We start from the raw sequence: 22417 nt of genomic DNA on the forward strand, positions 1-22417 counted from the left end.
TTCACTGGAACAGTACTTTTTTCTTCAAGAACTTTTCCTTTGTATTCACAACTCGGCTAACTGGCCCAAGAGTTTCAGTCTATCTTGGCTTTTGACATATCTTCCTCAATAAGCTTAATCATTCCTAGCTTTTGATTCAAAGTGAGAGACTCTTCCTTTCACTTGAATACTTAAGGTTATTAATTGGCCTAACTTCAATATTGTTGTGTCTCAGGGAACAGAGAAGCCCAGGAGAGAGAGAGATAAGGGAACGATCTGCTCAGAAAGTGCCCTAGGATTTAGGTACTATTTGATGGAAAATTATACAGATGTAAAAAAAAAAAAAGAAAATTTAAAAAAGCATTTTAAAATGCTAAAAAATGCTCATAATTTCAGTAAAAAGGCAGAAAATAAAATTATGTATACATTCTGATCACTACATTTAAAATAAAATACTAAAATACACATGCATTAAAAAAGATTTGAAGGCAATATTTCAAAATATAAATAGCTGTTATCTCTCCTAGGATTACAGGTAATTTTGTTTTTATACTTTTCATATTTACATATGATGCTACAACAAACACATGTTGTTTTTATTTCTAAGAGAAATAAGGCATTAACTAAACACCACCAAAAAAAAAAAAAAATGCTTCTATTTCCATATCCAAGTTCAAAACCAAATTATACTAACTAGAAATTCTTTGGCACTTTTGAATATAACCCATCTTTAAGACAATTTCTTTTCCAGTGTCAATCAATGTTTTTCAAATTTGAAGATAAAAACTTTTAACAGAATATCCAATGTTGTGGGTGGGAATATAAATCAGAATTATGTTTTTTTGAAGGGTAATTTGATAATGCAGAATTCTAAGGATATTGATAAGTAATCTTTTGATCAGTTATTCTACCTCTAGAACTAAATCATGACATATGCAAATACATTACTATAAAAGTTAATTGTAATAGTGTTTATAACAAAAAGATTTGAAACAATGTAAAGATTGAACGATAGAGGACTAACAATAAATTATAACCATGTAATGGTATACTATTTAGTTATTAAAAATGAAAACGGCATATGTTTATTAAATAAATGGTGACCACACGAGAAGAACTCTTATATACCTAGAGGATCAAGTTGAAAACTTAACTCTCAGAGAAGTCTTATCTCCTGATAATTTGACAATAATTTGCTCTGACTTACATGGCTGAAGATAAACCTTAATTAATATATCTAATGAATTCTAATTTTATTACTACTATTAAATACGTAAGTGATAGGTTTTACACTTCACATTCATTTGCACATTTAATTTTCATGTCATCCTTGTGAGGAACGTTCTGTTACTACCATCTGTATTGCATGGATGAAGAAACCAGGGCTGAAAGGATCTTACTGAAGATCATAAAGAAAATAAGTCATAAAGATAAAACCTGAACACCCCGGTATGTCAGACCCATAAGCTCAAGCTAGAAACCATGACTCTGTACTGTATTTCCCTTCTATTTCTGTTTTAAAAAATAATCATTAGGTAGATCAGAACTGTTACTTGTTAAGAAAATGATTTAATGACATCTAACTCAACTGACATGAAATACTGAAAAAGTACAAAAGACTTATTGCCCAAATATTTCCAAAGTAGAACAAAAAAATGGAATTATCTACGATAGCAAAATCCTGCAGTAATGCACATCTCGATAAGTAAAAATTAAATATAATGGGATTGGCAATCAGTTCCTGTCTTCTCCTGCCTGGCCCATTCTCATATATGGGTGGACTAAAGTTTTAATCATGTAAGTTTGTGGTGGGGAGGAATACTGTAGGCAAGAGATGGGACCATACACCTCAGTATTATCCTGGCCTAAACTAACTGGGAAATTCCTAGAACCAGCTTACTTCAATGAGCCAGCTAATCATACAACTCAGAATGATCTCCACTGATATTTAAGCTGGAGCAAAAAATCTGTCACTAGGTGATACCAAACTGCAGCTGGACAAGGAAACATCTGAATTCAGCAGGTGAACCTCCAGAACTCCTGACTAGTTTGGCTGTGTAGGCCTGCTTCACCATTTCATTAAATATGACTCCTCACTGTATTATGTTGGAAATATTTTGACTCTGTTTGATATGGTGGGGATTTAGTAATTAATCACCTTTTCTGGGCACCTATCTGAATCTGGTGATATATTTGACACAGACACTTACATCAACAGAAGAATTGATACTGCTCCTTGAGCCTGAGGTACTAGCAATCCAATGGCCATATCCATTTTCTGGTCCATCCACATTAATGTCTGCCAAGTGCTGCTGCAGTGCTTAAGAAAAATAAGAAAAAAAAACCCCCAAAATATGACATATCAACCCCTTTGGAAAGATTACCAGAGAAGTATAATAAATATGTCATAGCTGAATGAAAAAGGATCCATAGACATAATCAGAGGTATTTCTTTCTGCACCTTTGAAAAGGAGTAAAGGACTCCAAGCTATAGAAGGCCTTCTTCTCCCTCTACTCCTTCCTCCTAAAGTCCTCTGTACACATATGACTTTTCTTAATTGACCCTAAGGGTGACAACTAGTGTATATATAGGCTTGACATTTTCCTCTTTGGAAGGTAATCTTTCGAGTATTAATACATGGTCTCAGCAACATTTTTATGACATAAAAGATTAAAAGAAAACCTATGGTGGCTTTTGTTTAATCATAAGGAGACATCAACTAATCTTTGCCATAATAAAGAAGCAATCTTAGGCACTGACTGCTATGGAAAGAGAGGTTATTCTTGAAAAATAAAGAATAATTTACAGTTTAGAAAAAACATTTCTAAAACCTAGACTATATTATAAAAGAATGTTTTTCAGACACTTTAGAGAACAAGCTTAACAACCAAGTTTAGTTAATAACAGTGAGCCTATACTAGCTTAACACTACTTATTAAAATAATCCCTTTGGTAGATCACTGTGTGAGTGAGCCTCAAAGGTAGTTAATTACCAGGCCATGATATACAGGAGATAATCATAATCCTTGCTGATATCAACAAAGACCAAGAGGAAATAGGTCTTTATCTACCAAAACTTCTAAATTATAACTTAAGAAGATTAGGTCAGAACTAAATTCTTATAAGACTCCCACGATTCCAGATCGAGATTCTACTACCTTAAACAAATATTAATTTGGTTTTATTATTAATTTTCCCAGTATTTCCAGGTCAGTATTTTTATATCCCTTTTCCTGAGACAAGACTTTTATATTTTAATTGAAATATATTTGACATATAACATTGTATAAATTTAAAGTATACATGTTGATTTGATACATTTATATATTGTAATACAAATTACCACTGTTAAGATAGTACTTATATCATCTCACATCACATAATTACCATTTCTTTTTCGTGGTGGGAATAATTAAGATCTGGTCTCTTCTGCAACTTTGATGATTATAATATAATATCACTGTCTATATTAACTATACTGTACATTAGTACTCCAGGACTTATCTACTTGTTGCAAATTTGTCTCCTTAAATAACATCTTTTGTAAGAAATAAAAACTGTTTTGTAAATCTTATTACTCTGACCTAATTGTTTATAAGTTCTCAAATATTTGCCTGCAGATATTTTGTCAATTACTTTACTATCCTGGTTTAGCAGATATTAGTCTGCAGATTTGAAAACATCAGCTTTATTTGTTTTATCCCACTGAGCCAACATATTTTTAGCAACTAATACCTTCAAGTAGTTAAAAAATAAAACAGAACAAAAACAGCAAAAGTAGGAAGGGTATACAGTGAAAAGTAGTCCTCTCATTTGTTTCCCAGTCCTATCTATTCCTCTTCTATAGAGACAAATCATATGGGCAGTTTTTCATGCATCTTTACAAAAATATTTTTTGCAAATACAATCTAATTAAATATCTATTTATGCAGTCTTCCATTAAGCAAATACGATCTAATTAAATATCTATTTAGGCAGTCTTCACTCATTTCAATTGCTTATTATGTTTGTCTATATGTCCTGCTGGCCTTGGCATTTCTGAAAATACTGAATGACTGAAGAGATAGTATACCCATTAACTAATTTGGTCACTACAAATCAGCTCTGATAATGTAATTTCCTCTGAAAAGTAGAGAGAAAGGGATTAATAAATTAAAATCTTACCCATAAAGCCTCCACTAGCAATGCTCACATATTCTTTATTTTTCTGTAATGGAAAATAAAACTTAAATTATTCTAAAGTGCAATTTAATTAAAACTTCTGATAATTCTATGAACACTGACAATGTAATAAAAGGTTACATGTTAAATTTCTGGACTTTTTCCTTTCTTTGACATTTTGGATTTTGGCACAGAGAGGTATATATCTTTACTTGCATATTGTAATGTCTGGTGCTTGGGTGGGAGAAGGGAACAACTTTGTGGCTGTTAACAAGACTAATTTTATTTACATTATAGTTCCAATAGTGCAATAAAGAGTCAAATCGAAATCAGTTAAATTGTATTTGGGGATGTAATTAGAGTGGTTCTTAAAAGTTTTCAAAATATTTTATATCCTTAATAAAAAGGAAATATAACAGAGAATATTATAGCTAACTATGAAGAAATGACAGAATGTTACCATTTTACAAACTACTAAAAATTAATGGATCTAAGCAATGATAAACAAGAAAAAAAACAGACACAAAAATGAGATATCTGAGCCGTATTTTCCTCCTGATGGACATACACACCACCCAAGACCTCCTATTTCTCCCAAAAATAATCTGATCAAGTCTCAACATCTAATTTAATTATCAGTTTATAGGAAACACCAGGGACAGACCCTGATAAATGAAACCATAAGAATGCAATCAGCAAAATCCAGAATGTGGGTAACTCCATAAGACAAAGTATTTTCCAACAAACACATGCAAGGAAAAAAAGTGAGGAAAGAGAACCTATAAATCTATAAATTAAAAAAGACTAAAAATATACCAACCAAGTACAATGCCTTGTTTGGATCCGAGGAAAACCTTTGAACACTAGATTTTTTTATAATAGAGTTTAATAATGATAAAGTGATTGTCTTTATAAAGTTTATAGGATTCAAGTCTCCCTATTTTTAAATTTGTTTGAAATTTTCCATGATAAAAATTGGGAAAATTTTTCTAAAAATCAAGAACTTGAATTACAAAAAGTTCATAGTAGTCTACATTCTTGCCATCTGAAAACCCTCACAATATAGTTTATACCAGAACATTTTTAGAATAGCTCAAGTAAATTTATAAGTAAAATAAATTTGAGTCCCTTTCTATTCTGTATGTTTTTAAAATCTTTAATAAGATATAAAATTATTTTACAATCCCTCGTTCATATATTTCATTCCTTCTCTCATTTTGTCTTTCAAGAATTCTGTCTTTTATACTAATTTTCTCAACCCAGTGTCCCAGTAAAATAAAACATGAATATAAATGGACCCAACTTGAATAATTTGTGCAACACCATGGCTACTGTCTTCCTGATTCCATAGTTCAGGGTCATATAAAATGAGAACTTTAATGTATAAACTACCAAAGAATACCTAATAAACAACTATTTTTATAAATTAAAAGCCATCAGTGAGTGAGGCTTTGTAGAGAAGGGAGAGGAACAGATTGCATAAAATTACGAATACAGATGAGCTGTACTGAAGACAACATGCACAAAAAAGGTGGGTATGTGTCATATATTTATTCAATTTCAAAGTGAAGATATTAAAATGAATTATACAGCTCTTGAAAAAGGTACTAGGGCATAAATAAGCATGAAATCAATGCAACAGAATAATCTAGAAATAGATGCTGGTGCATAGAGGAATTCAGTATATTAAAAAGGTGGTGTTTCAAATTGATAGCACAATTGGTCAGCTATCTGGAAAAAGTTTTTTGATTCCTGCCTCATGTCTTACAAAAACATTCCAAATGGTTCAAGACTTAATCATAAAAAACAAACAACAACAAAGAAAACAAGTAAGCATGCAATAAAAATCTGGGGGAGAAGACCTTTCTTGACAAGACACAAAATCAACAAAGAAAAAAATAAAGATAAATTTGACAATGTAGATTAAGAACACAAAAGTATCTATGAGAATTTCTTAAAAGTGACAGCAGTAACAAAGCAAAATTAAAATAATCTGTCAGCATACCTGTAAAAAGTGTGCCAGGACCATGTTCATATACATGTCTTCTTCTTCTCTGCCACTGCCCATGAAACAGAGGTGCTCCCCACCAGCAATGGAGCCAGACTCAATGGACTGCTTCTGTGCTTCCAGCAAGGATTTTACTGACTGTGCAAATTCGGATGGATTCTGAAGCATCTAGACAATTTTTTAAAAATTAAAAAAGTGCCAAGCCTGCGTTTCACGAACATTTGCAAAATCTGAAATATTTTTTCAGAAAAAAATTTTAATAGCCACTATGAAAACAAAAAAGGCTCTTATAAAAAAAATCTGATAAGAAAAAAGATGTATAAATATACCTATAATACATTAAAACAAGAGTTGACACTGTAATTTAAAGCCAGAAAAAAATCTGTGGTTATTATTTATTTCTTAAACAATAAGTGTGGTATCTTCAGGTATCAAGACAAGAAAAGTTTAACACTGAGTAAAAAGGTCCATGACTAAAAACAATGCAGCAAAAAACAAGCTTTATTTCTTATTTCAACATATATGGCAAACCATATATTCCTTAGACAGTAAGAAATAGCAGAAGCCTTTAATTTATCAGCACTACTCTAGATAAAAGGATGAGAAAATTTCTTACCCTCAAGGAAACAAGTAAGCCAGTAACTACAAAAATTTGTTAAAACTGCTATACTGGGGCTACCTAAAAAAAGCACAGTGAAAACCCAACAGGAAAATGGACAAACCACTGAAGCGAGTTGTAAAACAAACAAACAAACAAACAAACAAACAAACAGCACACTTACAAAACGATGCTCAACATCACTAGTAATTATCCCCCATTCTTATAAAATAAAAAATTGGTGATTCCTAATAATGCTGATGGTATGAAACAACCATTCGCATTACAGCTGTAAAGTGTAAACTGGTTCAGCCTTTTTAAAGGGCAATATGACAGTCTCTAGTAACATTTTATATACCCACACCCCTCAAACCAACAATTCTATTTTTAGGAGGCTATTTTACAGAAATATTTGCATGGGTTCACAATGTATGTGTAAGGATGTTAACTATAGCATTGTTTATTATAAGAAAACTAAACAATCCAAATGTACATCAATCAACTTATAAATTATGGTATATCTATACCATAAACCACTGTACAGCCATTAAAGAGAATGTACTTAAGTGAAAAAACAAGTGAACTGACGAGTGAAAAAAAGCAAGTGAAAAAAGTGAACAAGAAATATGTAAATATATATTAAAGGTCTGAAAGATTAAACAAGCTGTTAATAGCAGTTAACTCTGGAGAGTCTCTGATTTTTTAATTCAAGTATTCATGAATCACTTAAGTAAATTTTTAAAATAAGCATAAAAGGAGGACCATCTAAGTCTTCCTGGATGAATTAAGAAAAAGGCACAGAATTCACTTTCGGGATGCAAACAAGCTAGGGCTGCCTTCTCCAACTACAGTGCCCCAAACTCTCTGGGTTGTTTTACCTCCATATTCCATGAGTCTCCTCTCAACACTACCTAGGCCCTTCTACGTGCCCTTTCACCCTCAGCGTCAACTTCTTCAGACAAGATGGGAAGAGGGCATGGTCAGCAAAAGAAGTTACTCTTCTTTCTGTCTTCTCCATCCCTGAGGCTCTACTAACTCTGGAGTGGCTTAAATGATGTCAGTCCTAGTTCTAACAACTGCTCTAAATATCTCTGACAGTTTTTAATTATTTACTTCATCCACTTCTTCAATTAAAGTGGCCCGAGGATAGCAATCTTAACAACTCAGCACCACAGGCCAGATACTACCCTTACTAAATATTAGTTTATTATATACATAAGTACTCATGATGAAAAAAAAGGCTTAACGTAAAAAACTTTTGGATTACCCAATTATATAAGCGCTAATATTTATAGAGTACTTACTAGGTGCAAGGCACTATGCTAAGTGCTACATCAGCTAGCTTGTACTAAGAAGTTTAGAATTTACTGACATAACAAAGGTAAGCAATAGTAAGCCATAATTGTTTTTCATCTACCCTTTATGATGCCAAAAGGGTGTCCTGGGTGAAACGATAACTTGAGAGCAACACTTTTGTCATAAGGGCAGAAACTGCCTCCTTAAGCAGAAAGACAGACATCCTTAATCAGGTACATGTATATTTATGGGCTAAAGAAAAAAAATGATTTCTTCTCTTTTGTTTAAAAAAAATTTTAATCAGCACTTATACTAACCAGATCTGAATCTAAGTGAAAAGCAGTTGATAAATGCCCAGCATTATACTGTTCTGCAGGACGGCAATCCACCACAAAGAACCGGACTCCTTCCTAAGAGAGAAACATGTGACATACTGAAATTTGCCACAAGGGTCACATTTTACACAATAAAATATTAACAATTAACCAAAGGAGGGGGAACAAGTTTATTAAAAAATAGATCTCACAAAGAACCAGGAGGATCCAATCAGTATAGATGCAAGAACATAACCTCAAGATCTTAAATAATTTTATTGATTTTAAAAGTGAAAACATTTTATATATACTGTTCTTGACCAAAAAATCTTAAAATACGTAGGAGAATGTCAGTTTGAACTATAAAACTAATTACAGTATATCAGAATTTAATTTTTTAATGTGTATTATGTTAAATACATTTTAAAAACCCATATAGTTAAAAACATAGACATAGATACAATTCTTATTTCTGCACATCTACAACAATTCACGTAAGAATTAAATGTTTTGGGTCAGGTGAGTTTCTGCAATGCCAGTTGGAACTGAGGAAGTTCACGAGTCTTATTAAACTGGATTATACATTTTCGTGTTTTTAAATAGTTCTAATAAGAAAAATACATGAAATGCTTGTTTTAAAAAGATGTACTGTAAAAGGTATCTTTCCAGGCCCATTCCTTTTCCCTACTTCTTGGAAATACATCCCACCTTCCAAATACACACACATACACACAGTTAAATGACGCGATACTAGTAATAAAGAATATATATTTAAAAAACTGGCTCATTAATTTTCATGAAGACAGCAATGGACAGAATATTATGTTACATATCTTCAATTCTTTTTTGTTATATGCTTTATGGCATTAAACCATATAATTCAATTAGTTGTATAATTACCCAGAATGTAACTGTTAAATGCTAAATTCACCCTTTTAAGTACTTAATACAACATTTTGTTGCTTTGTTAAAACATGAAAACAGATTTAACAATTCACAAAAACGGGCATCAAAAATAATTGCTGGGAACCAAAATGACGTAGATGATAGAGGCTCTGTTCATTCCTCTAGCGACCAAATCAAAGTTGTGATGGAAACCAGGAGCAGCAGCAAGGAAAAATCGCCTGAGATCTTGATGAACAAGCCATACAACTAGGGAGAAATCCAAGAAAGCACTCTGCAACGGCAGAAGGTAGGACAGGGTGAGGACGTGGGGCTGCCTGGTCTTGAGCAGCTGAGTGAGATGGAGGCTGCAACAACGGCACACGCCTCTTAAAGGGGCCACGTCTGTGAGTGGATTTTCGCGGTGACAGACCTGCTCACTCTGAGCACCAGTGCCCGATGGGCTATGCACAGGGGCACCAGGGACTTACAGGGAGACATTGTCGGAGTGAGGGCCAAGGGGAGACTTGCTCAGTACAGAAGTGCCGGCGGTATCCATTGTTCCCTGTTGAGCCCTCCTCCCTCCCAGTGCGCAGACACAGCACTGCCGTTGCCGTGAGGTCATCAGATTGGATAATACAGGTTGCTCCACCCAGAGGATTCCCTGAAACCCCACCTCCCCCAACTCGTGGCCCCACCTAAGCTACATCCAGATATATCCTCAGTGAGTCAGGTGCTCCTTGCTGAGCAGCACCTAGAGGCAGCTGGCCTCGGTTTCTGGTGTGGCCTTTTGAGGCAACTATAACAACAACTGTGGATTGCTTGCTGAATCTTAACAGGTGGCTTGAGCTAAATTTGGCCTGCAGCTGACCCCTCTCAGGACTGTGCCTCTGGACACCTACTACACAAATCCACACTAGTAAGTCCGGGAGACTTAGGAGCTTTGCTTAGTACATATAAACAGACATGGAAAGGCAGCCAAAATGGGAAGACAAAGGAACAGAAACCATATGAGAGACTAGAACAGAAATCCAGATATAATGGAGTCAAGTAATCTAACATGCAGAGTTCAAAACACTGGTTATAAAGATGCTCAATGAACTTTTGGTTAAATTCAGTGAGAACTTCAACGAAGAGATTTAACAAAAATATAAAAATGGAAATGGAAATTATAAAAGGGAACCAGTCTGAAATGAAGAACACATTATCTGGGATGAGAAGTATATTAGATGAAATAAACAAAGGAATAAACAGAGTGAATAAAGAAAAGGATCAAATGCCCTATCTAGAGGATGAGAAAGCCAAGAACATGCAATCAGAATGGCAAGAGATAAGATGCCAAGACTATAAAAATAATTTAAGGAGCATATGGGACACTATTAAGGGTCCAAATATCCATGTGATCGGCGTACGTGAAGAAAATCAAGATGCTAAACAGCTATTTGAAGAAATAATGATGGAAAACTTTCCTAACCAGATGAAGGAAATGGACATAAAACCTCAGGAAGCTCAGAGAATTCCCAAAATCAGGGATCCAAAGAGGCCACACCAAGACACATGATAATTAAAATGCCAAAGGTTAACTACAAAGAAAAAATATTTAAAAGCAGCAAGAGAAAAAGTTACTTATAAGGGAAAACCCATAAGATTGGCAGCTGATTTCTCAAAAGAAACTATGCAGGACAGAAGGGCTTGGCAAAAACTATTTGACAGGATGAAGACTCAGGATCTACAACCAAGAATAATCTATCCAGCAAAGCTATCATTTAGAGTTGAAGGACAGATAAAGAGCTTTCCAGTCCAAAATAAATTAAAGGAATTTATCACCACCAAGCCCATATCATAGGAAATGTTGGAGGGACTTCTTTAAGAAGAAAAACCATGTATCAAAAACAGGAATAAAGAATGGTAACAACTACATTCCTATCAGTAAGTACCTCAAATGGAAAAGAATTTAAGTGCTCCAACTAAAAGAGTGGATGAATGGAAAGGAATCCAAGGAATAAAAAGAACAAACTAATCAAAAACAGACTCACAAATATAACGGACAATTTGGTGACAGACAGAGGGGAGGGGAGTTTGGGAGGCTGGGAGAGTGGGGTGAGGGGTTAAAGAAGTACAAATTAGTAGTTGATGGATGGACACAGGGATGGGGAGTACGGTATAGGGAATATAATTAGACTGAATACATTGGCTAGGTGGAGGATCAGGGGAGGGAGGGAGCAATTGGAGGGGGAGACCATTTTACGAACTATAGAGATATCTAACCAATGTACTATAGACTTGAAACTAATTAAAAAATTAATTGTTGTCAACTAAAATAACACCCAAGTTGGCAGTTTAAAAATGACCATCTGGACAGAAGATTTAACACATTAATCATCAAAAAAAGTAAAACAGCCACATTATTGTAGTAAATTAATTTTGTGGAAATCAACAAATGGAGAAAATGTTGGCTCCTTAAAGGAGACAGTCCTCTGACAAAACCATGGGTTTTCTTTACTTACCTCCTGCAGCTGATTTGCCTGAAGGATCTCTGACACAGAGATGGCCAGACAAAGAGCCTGACTCAGATCTGCATCGTCATCCTTAATTCCCAGTAAAGTACTACCAAATAGATGGTGATTATCCTGTTTGAAGATAAAAATTTAAAACACTATAAATAAAAAAAAAAATCAAATTTTCCTCCTAAAGATATTCTTAATAAACCATGATAAAAGGTAAAATAATTATATAACATCCTTGAGTCATGTGATTTCCAAAACTTAATATGCTATCAGCTCAAACTCACAAAAAAGGCTATAAAGTCCCTGTCAGAGTTCACACAAAATGAAATGAAGTAACACATTCTGCATGGCTATTTTCTATACTATCACCTACAGCAAATATTATTTTACATGGCTACTTTTTATATTTTAATAAAAACAAAAATATGGCATAAATGAATTGTATAAATTATGTAAAACACTGATGAATAGCCTGCTCTAATTAGCCAATGCCAGTGCAGATTATTTACTATGTTTGAAGAATAAATATTGGTCCTCTCAGATGACTGAAAAGAATAAAACTTATTTATCATCCAGGATCCTAAACCACTATCCCACCATCTGACTTACTCAGCATTGTTGGGAACTAAGTTGTTCTACAGAATGCAATTATTAAGATGGCTAAATGAGTCCCTAGAAACAAATCTCCTTTTTAATTAATTAGTTTCAAGGGAAATGTTATGAAAAGGTTTCCTTCCAAAACACACTATACTGAGTATAATTTAACCTTGTTCAGTGACATGATGACTACCAAACTAGCAATTATTATGGTAGAATGACCTAAAAAAAAAAAAAAAAAAAAAGACAATAATGCTCTCTTGGGCACTTGAGGTCACAAAGCAGTATGCATTACTAGTTAAGATATTTCTGTGCCTCCTCCACTATGTTTTTGCTTCCTGGAGTCTTACTTTCTATGTTTCTAATATGGTGCCCTTTTTCTTAAATGCACTGGTCTGGTTTGAGAAAGGCTGTAGGGAGGGGCTAAGTGACTCATTTTTCCATACAAGATAGCCCTGCATCATTAAAAAGTTGTACAAAGCTGAACTTCATATAAAGGAGGCATAATTATTCATGCTCCGTAAAATTTTTGTAATATAATTTTTAAAGTTAAGAAAGCACTAATTTAGGAAATATCTCATAATCAATTTTCTAATGATCAGAAATAATCAGAATAGAGGTGAAATGATTCCTAGCATATTTGTATACTATCTTTTTTAATCTGTTTGTTCCTTCACCAGGGAGTAGTAAAGGTAAAAAATCACACAAAATTGAAAAACATAAAGACAGAAAAGAATGCCAACCTAGAGTATTTTAACTGAAGTAAATACAACATAAAAAAATAGAACTATGTACAAAATGTGAAATACTGAATAGCTGGTCATTTCTTGTCTTATACCTTTCTAAATGAAGCTGGTGTTTTACTGCAATAATACTGAGCCAGAGAGAAAAGGTCTTCTATATCTTCTAGATTCAAACTGGATGGAGTTTTTTCCAAGAATTCTGAAACAGGATTATAAATATGACAACACTTAAAAAATTGCTTGTGAGGACTACAATGAACATTATTTATGTATCAAAGCTGGAATGTCCTTAACATAATAAAAGAATTGCTTGTGAGGACTACAATGAACATTATTTATGTATCAAAGCTGGAATGTCCTTAACATAATAAAAGCTATATAAATGGAATCTCAACAGTAATGCCTTTAAAACTGCTTGGGGAGAAGTGGATTTCCCCAAAGGAGCAAAAATTGTTAATGCAATTCTGCTGCTTGTGAATGGTGGCGTCAGGCAATCAAATCAAATTCATTAGCCTTGACCAGAATACTGTGATTTATTTATTGAACAAACACCTATTAGGTGCCAGGGCCTCTGGAAATAAAAATAACCAAGAAATAATTCCTGAGTTAAGGAACTATGTCTTGTGTGAATATTAAAAGGTAAATTAAGGAAAAAAGAAGAGATGGGGAGACAGGGAGAGATTTTATTTAAACAATGAAAACCAAAGAAACAGATATGGAAAGGAATGAAAGAGTGGGGGAAAAAAAAAAAGGAATGAGGATAGCAAAACTGGGGAAAACGGTCTAAGGTTTGTATCTAAAGAATGTGTAAGAGTTGAATATAACCTCAGAGATCTAATCTACTAAATTTATAGATGAGGAAACTGAGTTTAAGAAAATTAAGTGACATGAAATAGTTTCTCTACATTAAATGATACTTACGGATAACTTCTTCTTTGCTGTCGGATTCTTGTGCTAAAATAACTTCTCTGTAAAAAAGAGTCAAATGAATTAAAGTGAAATATTAACAGAGCACCTTGAGAATAAAGAGAAAAAAAATCTAACTTGATACTTACTTTGCATTAACAAGGATTATTAACATTAAGAAATAAATAAAAAATGGATCTGCTTGTTGTAAATATCCATCCCATATTGCCTGAGTGACTTCAATGGAACAGTAACATGCAAAAAGACTTCCAAGCTGTAATCAGAAAATCAAATGACAAACGTAAACCATTAGAAATGACTTATTCTTTTAAAAGTATTAAAGCAAATACATAAGTAACATTATATCAAATTATCTGAAATTTAATGTGTACTTTAATTTTAGTGTACCTAATCCAAAGGCAGAACATGTGGATTCAAAGCACAATGGAGGCACTTACCAGCTGTGTGACATAAGGCACAAAACTTAACCTCTAAAGCTTCCATTTCTATTTCTGTAAAAAGAAAAAAATCCTAGTAATAGTACTACCCATCTAACACTGTTGTGAGAGATAATTATCCTAGAATATCTAAAGTAACACCGCATATCTGCCATAGCATAACTAACATAATTACCTACAGAGCTCCCTAAGGGTAACTAGTATAATTATTACAGTACTTAACTTACAAGGTAATTGTAAGGATCAAACATGCTAAATTAAGTTAACAGCACCTAAAAAAAATTTAATGACAATATAAATGTGAACCGCTCCCAAAGCTTAGTTATATGTCATTAGAAATAGATGAGAGAACATTCATATCCCTCAATAGGTTTCAGGTGCTCTATGGTTTTCTATTTAAAATTAAAAACTTGTTAATGTATAAGTTTCTCTAGAGCCCAATTATTTTTTAAATTGCATGAATTCAGTGATATTTTCAATTTTCATTAAATACAGAAACAATTCCATGTAGAGGTTTAAACTTAAAATGTTTTTAATAGCTAAAGGGAGCTAATGTGAACACATACATTTAGTGCGAGAAACCATATATTTTGTGCCAGGTGCCAAGTTACTGTCACAGTATTAAATATCTTTATTTACTTTTTATTTATTTACTTTTGTAGGCGAGGCAACCCTTGGTTGACCTCACAGATTGCAAGGACCTTGTCAGCTTACAATCCTTTATGTTTTTAATTTAAAAAAATTTCTTTACACCTATAGCACCTGGTCTTCCTAGGTGGTCTTCCATTCAAGTACTAACCAGACCCGACCCTGCTTAGCTTCCGAGATCAGACGGGATCGGGCTTGTTCAGGGTAGCATGGCCGTAGACGGTATTAAATATTTTTAAATTAGATATTCTTAATATTCTCACAACAGATTGAATATGAGAATCTATCTGTCTATGATCTAAGCTATATATTGAGATTTGCAAAAATACAGAACAATGCCACTACTCTCACTAATTTTCTTCTGGAAAATATAGTTATTTCTCATTTAAAAAACAAATTATGTTAACATGTTATGGATTTATCATTACTGCTAAATAAATTAAAATTTAAAATTTCTTAGTTTTAATTTCTAATCAACATAATACATATAAAGAATGGATCCTCAATAAATGTTGTGTATAGAGGTCCTGAGACCAGGGGTCCCTAAACCCCGAGCCGTGGACAGGTACCAGTCCGTGGCCTGTTAGGAACCAGGCTACACAGCAGGAGATGAACAGCGGGCAAGCAAGAGAAACTTCATCTGTGTTTGCAGCCACTCTCCAAGTGCTAGCATCACCACCTCAGCTCCACCTCAGATCATTACGCATTTGATTCTCACCGGAGCACTGGGCCCTGTGCCAAAAGGCTGGGCACCGCTACCTGAGACCAAAAGACTTGAGAACCACTGACTTAGAATAATAAAACCTCACCCTGAAAATATAAATATAGCATGACAGAGCACTGAGATGTACTTTATATTCTTTTATATTAATCATTTGATAATCCTGTCATTTTTTTCATGACTTATCAATTCTTATATAGACCATCGACAATTTAATCTCAAACTTTTAAAGTGAACTGATATTTATGTTTATGTATACATGTAAATATGCCACATACATTTTATTGTAAAAAAACAAAAGGCTAAGTTTCATATTAAATAATCTGAACTAACATAAATGAAGAGCAAAAAAAGCTATTTTTGAAGTGCCAATAATTTTACTTCTTTGGTTCAAGTGGTAATGGTCTATAGCTTAGTACTTTTCTTCCTCTTTGGGGGAAAAAAAACCTAACTATAGTTTCATAGAAATCTATTTTTCAGTAAGTGTTCCTACTTTCACTTTATTACCCAGTTGAGTGCATAGGAGTCTGGAGTAATTTTCTTTGTATCAAGAAAAGAACAAAGCTCAGGCTCATGGTATTGGATGAGTAATCGGAAAAGATGAAATGGTCTCCCCTTCAGGGAACAATCCCTAAAAGACAAGAGAAGCAAGGATTCTTGCATTAGTAGGTCAGAAATGATCATGCCAGTAATCAATCCTCCTGCAATACCCATCTCCTCTCCCTACTCCCAGAACAGCTAAACACCAGCCTACCTCATACAAGGCAGAGCTCTCGTGCTAACACCTAACATACCTGACAGAAAGTTTGTAGAAACAGCAGGTCTACAGCCAACTCTAGGGAGATTCTCTCCAGGTGAACCCAAGCAGCACTCAAAGGAAAGGACTATAGTACAGAGAACACTGAAAACAGCAGGACCGCTTAGGGTATTTTGGTAAGTACCGAATCCCAAAAGACCTGGAGAGTCCTGAAGAAATCTAGCCTCCTTCTTCCTTGCCAAATAAGAGGAAACTCCTAGAAGGCTTCTGGTTAGCTCCGCAGCTAATGTACTCAATTAGGAATGTCCTTCAGCAAAGGTGCAAGTCTGAAATGGCCACAGATAAACATTTCAGAACAGTGGACCCACTCAGAAGAGCCTCAGAAGCTGTTGAAGTGGCCTGGGTCCAGGTGCTCAGAGTGAATTCCAGGAGGTGACAAACACTCACCTTTCTAAATAACTATCCTACTTCTTGCCTTGTTCCCTGTGTCTAATGAATCAGTAAAAATATATAGCTAAAACTACAGGCCATCGTAATAAAAGTCCATTTTTACTGAGAAATACCATATGCCAGACACTGTAACAGGCACTTTACAAAGTTATCTCACTGCATCTTTACAAGCAAACCTATAAAATAGATACTATTATTTCCCCCATTGTACATATGAGGAAACTGAGGCTTAGTTGTGATCAAGTAGTTCACTCCCAAGTCACGTGGCAAAGAAGTGATGGAACTAAGAATTGGTTTAAACTATTATGCCTTCCATATATATAATTCGATATTTTAACAAGTGGTATTTTGGTAGGGGTACGGTCTCTAAAAAATCAATCTGTAAAAAAAAATAAGGCAAACAGCTTCTTGTAAAAAAGTCAATGTCACCGTTTTAAAATAAAAGCATTAAGAATGTTTTATAATGCTATACAAGTGGGAATGAAAAATAATTTCTACAAATCCAAGATCTTAGGTCAATTCCAGGATTTGGTATGACCCCATCTGCCAATTTTTGATACTGCAGATGACAGAGAAATTTTATAGAAAAGGCCCTCAGATGGTAACTCAGATGCCCAGAGACAAAACCAGATTTATGTTGGGAAGGTAACCTCCTCCTTAGTCTGAATACTTTCTTCTCTTTATAAATGCATGGCTTACAGACTGAGGCATAAGTTGTAGAAACAAGCGCCTAGTTTGTGGTCTCATCTTCAGAAAAAGTGGAACATCTCAGGGAGTCAGCCGTTGCAACCTATTCATTTAATAGAGGTGTGCTGCTAAGTTCCTTTACAATGCAAGGCACTGTGCTTGACAGAATTCTACCTATGTTATAGCTGAATCTGTAATAAAAAGATATATTACAATGGAGTTCTTCTAGCAGCACTTTGTGAGGCTGTGTTCTATCCAAGGGCATTAACACTGACTCTGGCTGGATACTAAGTTACATGTAGAACTCATGGAAACAGTAACACACTGTCAAGACAGTGTGTTAAACAGCTGAACATAAAACTCCTCCATTACCAGCTACCACTACAAACATACTCTCAAGAGAGCCAGAACACCATGATCCTTGCTATTACTTACTGTTACACTAAGAGATGGTAAAATATAAACTAAAATATAATCATCTGAGAGACCTAGTACAATAGAATGATTCTCAAATTCCAGTTTTGGCTCTAGCTTGACCTCAGCCCTGTCTCTTGGCATCTCTGGGTCTGTTTTCCTTACGTGAAGCACTATGGCTTCAAGGTAGCACAGAGGTTCTCCACCCTGGTGTACATTAGAATCACCTGAGTTTTTAAAATATATCTATGTCCAGGCTCTACTTAGTCTACTTATATAGTATATTTTAAAAGTTCTTCAGCTGAATAGACATTTCTCAAAAGAAGATATACAAATCACTGAGCACTGAAAAGATGTTCAACATTATTACCTGTCAGGAAAATGCAAATCAAAACCATAACGAGATACCACTTCAAAGTTATTAGTATGGCTATAATAAAAAAAATGTTATTAGTATGGCTATAATAAAAAAAAATGTTGATGGGGATGTGGACAAACTAGGGTCTTCATTCACTGCTGATGGGAATGTAAAATGATGGTTATGGTACAGTCTGACAATTCTTTAAGAGGTTAAACCGAAATATATGATCCAGCAATTTCACTCCTAAGTACAGACCCAAGAGAAATGAAATAACATGTCCACACTAAAACTTGTACACAAGTGTTCATAGCAGCACTATTCATAATAGACAAAAAGTGAAGATCCAAATGTCCATCAACTGTTGAATAAGTAAATAAAATGTGTTATACACATACAATGAAATATTACACAGCAATAAAAAGAAATGAAATTACAATACTTTACAATATGGATGAATTTTTAAAACATGCTAAAGGAAAGAAGGCAGTCACAAAAAACCATATACTATATGACTCTATTTATATGAATGTCCAGAATAGGCAAATCCATAGAGACAGAAAGTAGATTAGTGATTACCTAGGGCTGAGAGTGTTGGGGGGAAATGGAGAGTTGACTACTACTGAGTTACAGGGTTTACTTTTGGGGTGATGGAAATGTTCTGAAAATGACTGTGATTATGGTTGCACAACTCTGTGACTATACTAAAAACCACTGAATTGCACATACTGAAAGAATGAATTTAATGATATAAATGATATGTTAATAAAGCTGTTATCAAAAAAAAAAAAGGAAGAAATAAAAAGTTCTTTAGTTGATTCTAACAAGCAACCAGAGTGGAGAACCATTTTAGCGAAGCACAAATATCTATCCAAATTAGGTTCAAATCCTGACTCAGTCATACACCAGAAGTGTAATCCTGGATGATTTATTTAATCTCTTTCTTTGCCTCAGTTTCTGTAGTTGTAAATCAGAGTTAACCTCACTTATAGTGGTCCCTGTTTAAATGAGAAAATACACAAAGCATCTATACCCAGGATAGTGTGTTATCAGATAGAAAGCAGTAAAAAACAGTAGTCATTTAACTATCAAGCTCCAGAATAGCAGTTCTCTCCTTTGGCTGCAAACTGTAATCAACTGGGAAGCTCTAAACAAACACTGATGCATGTATGCTCTACTGAGAAATCTGATTTAATCAGGTATGCAAAAAGGCATCAGGATTTTTAAGAGCTCCCCCAATGATTCCAATGTGTATCCAAGGTTCACTGTGCAGCCAAACCACTGGTCTAGATTATGTGAAAGTTCCTTTTGGCTCTAAAATCCTGACTACCCGATCTATAGCACCGGCTACTATAAGAACTCTTCCTGATCTTATGAGTACGGAGCCCACCACTCCTCACCCCTCTCCCCTAACCACCCACACAACTGTCTGGTTTGAACTTAAGTGTCACTTACCCAGGGAAGCCATCCCTGATCCAAGTTAGGCTGCCTCCATTATGCATTCCCATAGCACTCTATATTTCACCTTTCTCACACTTGGTACACTTCCGATTACTTGTTCAATGCCTGTATTTCTAGCACTATGTTTCAAGCTGTAACCTCAACACTTCACTTAAGGCAGCACTCCAAAAATCTTACTTTTCACTTAGACACTATGTTATTTTTATTTTATAGGTAAAGAAATTAAAATAGAGATAACACTAAAAAAGCATGGTTATGCTGCATATACATATAATCACAAAATATAAACAATTATGATTCAAAAAACCTTCAAAATCATTCGACCTTTTTACTTTACCACCAAAATAAATCAAACAACTTTAGTTCCAAGCAAACTAGAACTATTCATTTTTAAAATTATAATAACTAAATCTTATTTTACCTGGGGATGTACTTATTCATGATAGCATAAAAGCAGTTGTATAAGTCACTGCATGGCAGTTGAAGATGCACCAGTGGTTTAAGTAGATGTATCCAGCTAAGGGATGTGCTATATTTAATGTTACGTGATTTACAATAAAAGGTAATTACAGACTCAATATCCAAAAGTAATTCTGCTGCCTTCTCTTCTGGCACTGATAGCTGGTCTAGAAAAAAAGTGTCAAAATAAAGTTAGCCTATTAGAGGTTCAGTTACTGAACATAACACTTGTTTACAAACATAAACTATGTTAGTGCACTTCGAGCATGACATAAAAGCATATTTTTTCCCTTATACTCATTCTGTATTTATTAGTTATTCAATCTTTACTACCTTAATACTTGACCTTTATATATATTATATATGTAATGTATTTTACACACACACACACACACACACACACACACACACACACACACAAAACACAAAATGGATGATCTAAACTAGAGAAGCAGGGAAGGTAGTCATAACCCATATTCCTGGAAAGCAAAAAACTGTTTTCTAAACAACAGATTATCATCTACCTCATGATGGGCAGCTGCCACTATAGCTTTGTCAAGAAGCGGAAAAGTGATTCATTCTTCACCCCCAAATTCCCTTTCTTTTGCCTACACCACCAGTAATTTTTCTGTTGTGGTTAGTATACAAAAGCCTATTTAATCAATAATTTAACTAAAATATAATGCAAAGAGAAACAAAAAGACACCAATGGACTATAGATGAATTTTAAAAAGTAATATCAACTAAATTAATTTAATCTTGAACAAGACCTCATTGGGTGATCAGAAACCTACCTATTCAACCATAATTTATAATAGTTTTCCTATAGCAGATCATAACCTATGATTTATAGATAATTTGAGGACTGTATATAATCATACAGATATTAATTATACAAGAAACAATTTTAAAACTGCAAAATTATAAAGGTACTTGAAGAATTGAACATGTAATGCAGAAGAAACAAAAATTCGTCTCTCTTAAAATGTTAGACATGATTCATAAAAATTTCAAAAGTTCTAAAACCACTTATAAGCCTTTTACAAATTCAACATACCCCAAATTTTAAGTTAATTCTACTAAAGAGTGACTCCGCCACCCAAAATTTATTTCCAAAATTTTTACTGTTTGAAAACAATTATTAAACTTACCAATAAACTCTAGACAATCTTTGTGAATAGTGTTCTGTTCTGGCAGGTCTAAAATACCATCCCATGATGCCAAACTATCGCCTTTTCCTGCAACATTTAGAGCAATCTGAAAGAGAGATAAAAAAAAAAAAAGCAGCTTGCTTCATGTTATTTCTCATCCTTGGAAATATGCTGTAATAACAAAAAGGGCTTCATGTAGGAATAATAATGCATACTTCAAAGATTGCAAAGTAATGCATCTACACTCCACCAAATGCTGAGTCCGAAGTTGTATCACAATGAACCAACACAATTATTTTAAATCCTCCTACATTAAATTGTATTACTTCATATCAATCCAGTAAATAAAAGGAATTATACGATATTTACATAATTAAATATGTAAGTTTATTTCAAGCAAACATCAGTGCCATAAACTGAATGTGTGTGTTTCCGTCCCCCTCCCTTGCCCCCAAACATATGCTGAAACCTAATCCCCAATGTGATGGTATCTGGAAATGGGGGGGTCTTTGGGAGGTGATTAAGTCATGATGGTTGAGCCTTCACAAATGGAATTAGTGCCCTTATAAAAGAAACCCCAGAGAACTCCTTTGTCCCTTCAGCCACATGAGTATACATTAAGGAATTACTATTCTTTCAAGTATAGCGATATTATATTTTAGATTTAACTTTTTTAGACTTTCATACTAAAGTGTTTTAGTGTACTACCAAGGATTTACTTTAAAATAATCCAGTGGATGGTGTGGGGAAGAAAGGAAGGAGTACTAATCAAACAAGATAGGCCAAATGTTAACAGTTAAAGCTGAGTGATGGGTAAATGGAGGTTCACTATACAAGTCTCTCTACGTTTATATGTATTTT

The 22417-nt window shown here is 34.1% G+C and overlaps 1 protein-coding gene and 1 pseudogene across 3 annotated transcripts in view; both read right to left on the minus strand.

The window, feature by feature from the left end:
- TBC1D23 (TBC1 domain family member 23) overlaps positions 1–22417 on the minus strand; it is a 48736-nt gene that overhangs the window by 13339 nt on the left and 12980 nt on the right. For 2 of the 3 annotated variants that reach the window (XM_011354468.2, XM_011354458.2), the window contains exons 3-13: positions 21557–21662; positions 20368–20572; positions 16327–16450; positions 14142–14266; positions 14008–14054; positions 13182–13285; positions 11747–11869; positions 8361–8453; positions 6147–6317; positions 4145–4187; positions 2190–2299 (exon numbers count right to left, since the gene is read on the minus strand). In XM_011354468.2, coding sequence (XP_011352770.1) covers positions 2190–2299; positions 4145–4187; positions 6147–6317; positions 8361–8453; positions 11747–11869; positions 13182–13285; positions 14008–14054; positions 14142–14266; positions 16327–16450; positions 20368–20572; positions 21557–21662 — 1251 coding nt within the window. The remainder of the gene's footprint in view (positions 1–2189; positions 2300–4144; positions 4188–6146; positions 6318–8360; positions 8454–11746; positions 11870–13181; positions 13286–14007; positions 14055–14141; positions 14267–16326; positions 16451–20367; positions 20573–21556; positions 21663–22417) is intronic. The other variant, XM_023527525.1, reaches the window with a different exon arrangement.
- LOC111736292 lies at positions 15201–15319 on the minus strand (annotated as a pseudogene).

Source organism: Pteropus vampyrus, unplaced genomic scaffold (genome assembly GCF_000151845.1).
Source record: "Pteropus vampyrus isolate Shadow unplaced genomic scaffold, Pvam_2.0 Scaffold1, whole genome shotgun sequence".
NCBI classification, from domain to species: domain Eukaryota; kingdom Metazoa; phylum Chordata; class Mammalia; order Chiroptera; family Pteropodidae; genus Pteropus; species Pteropus vampyrus.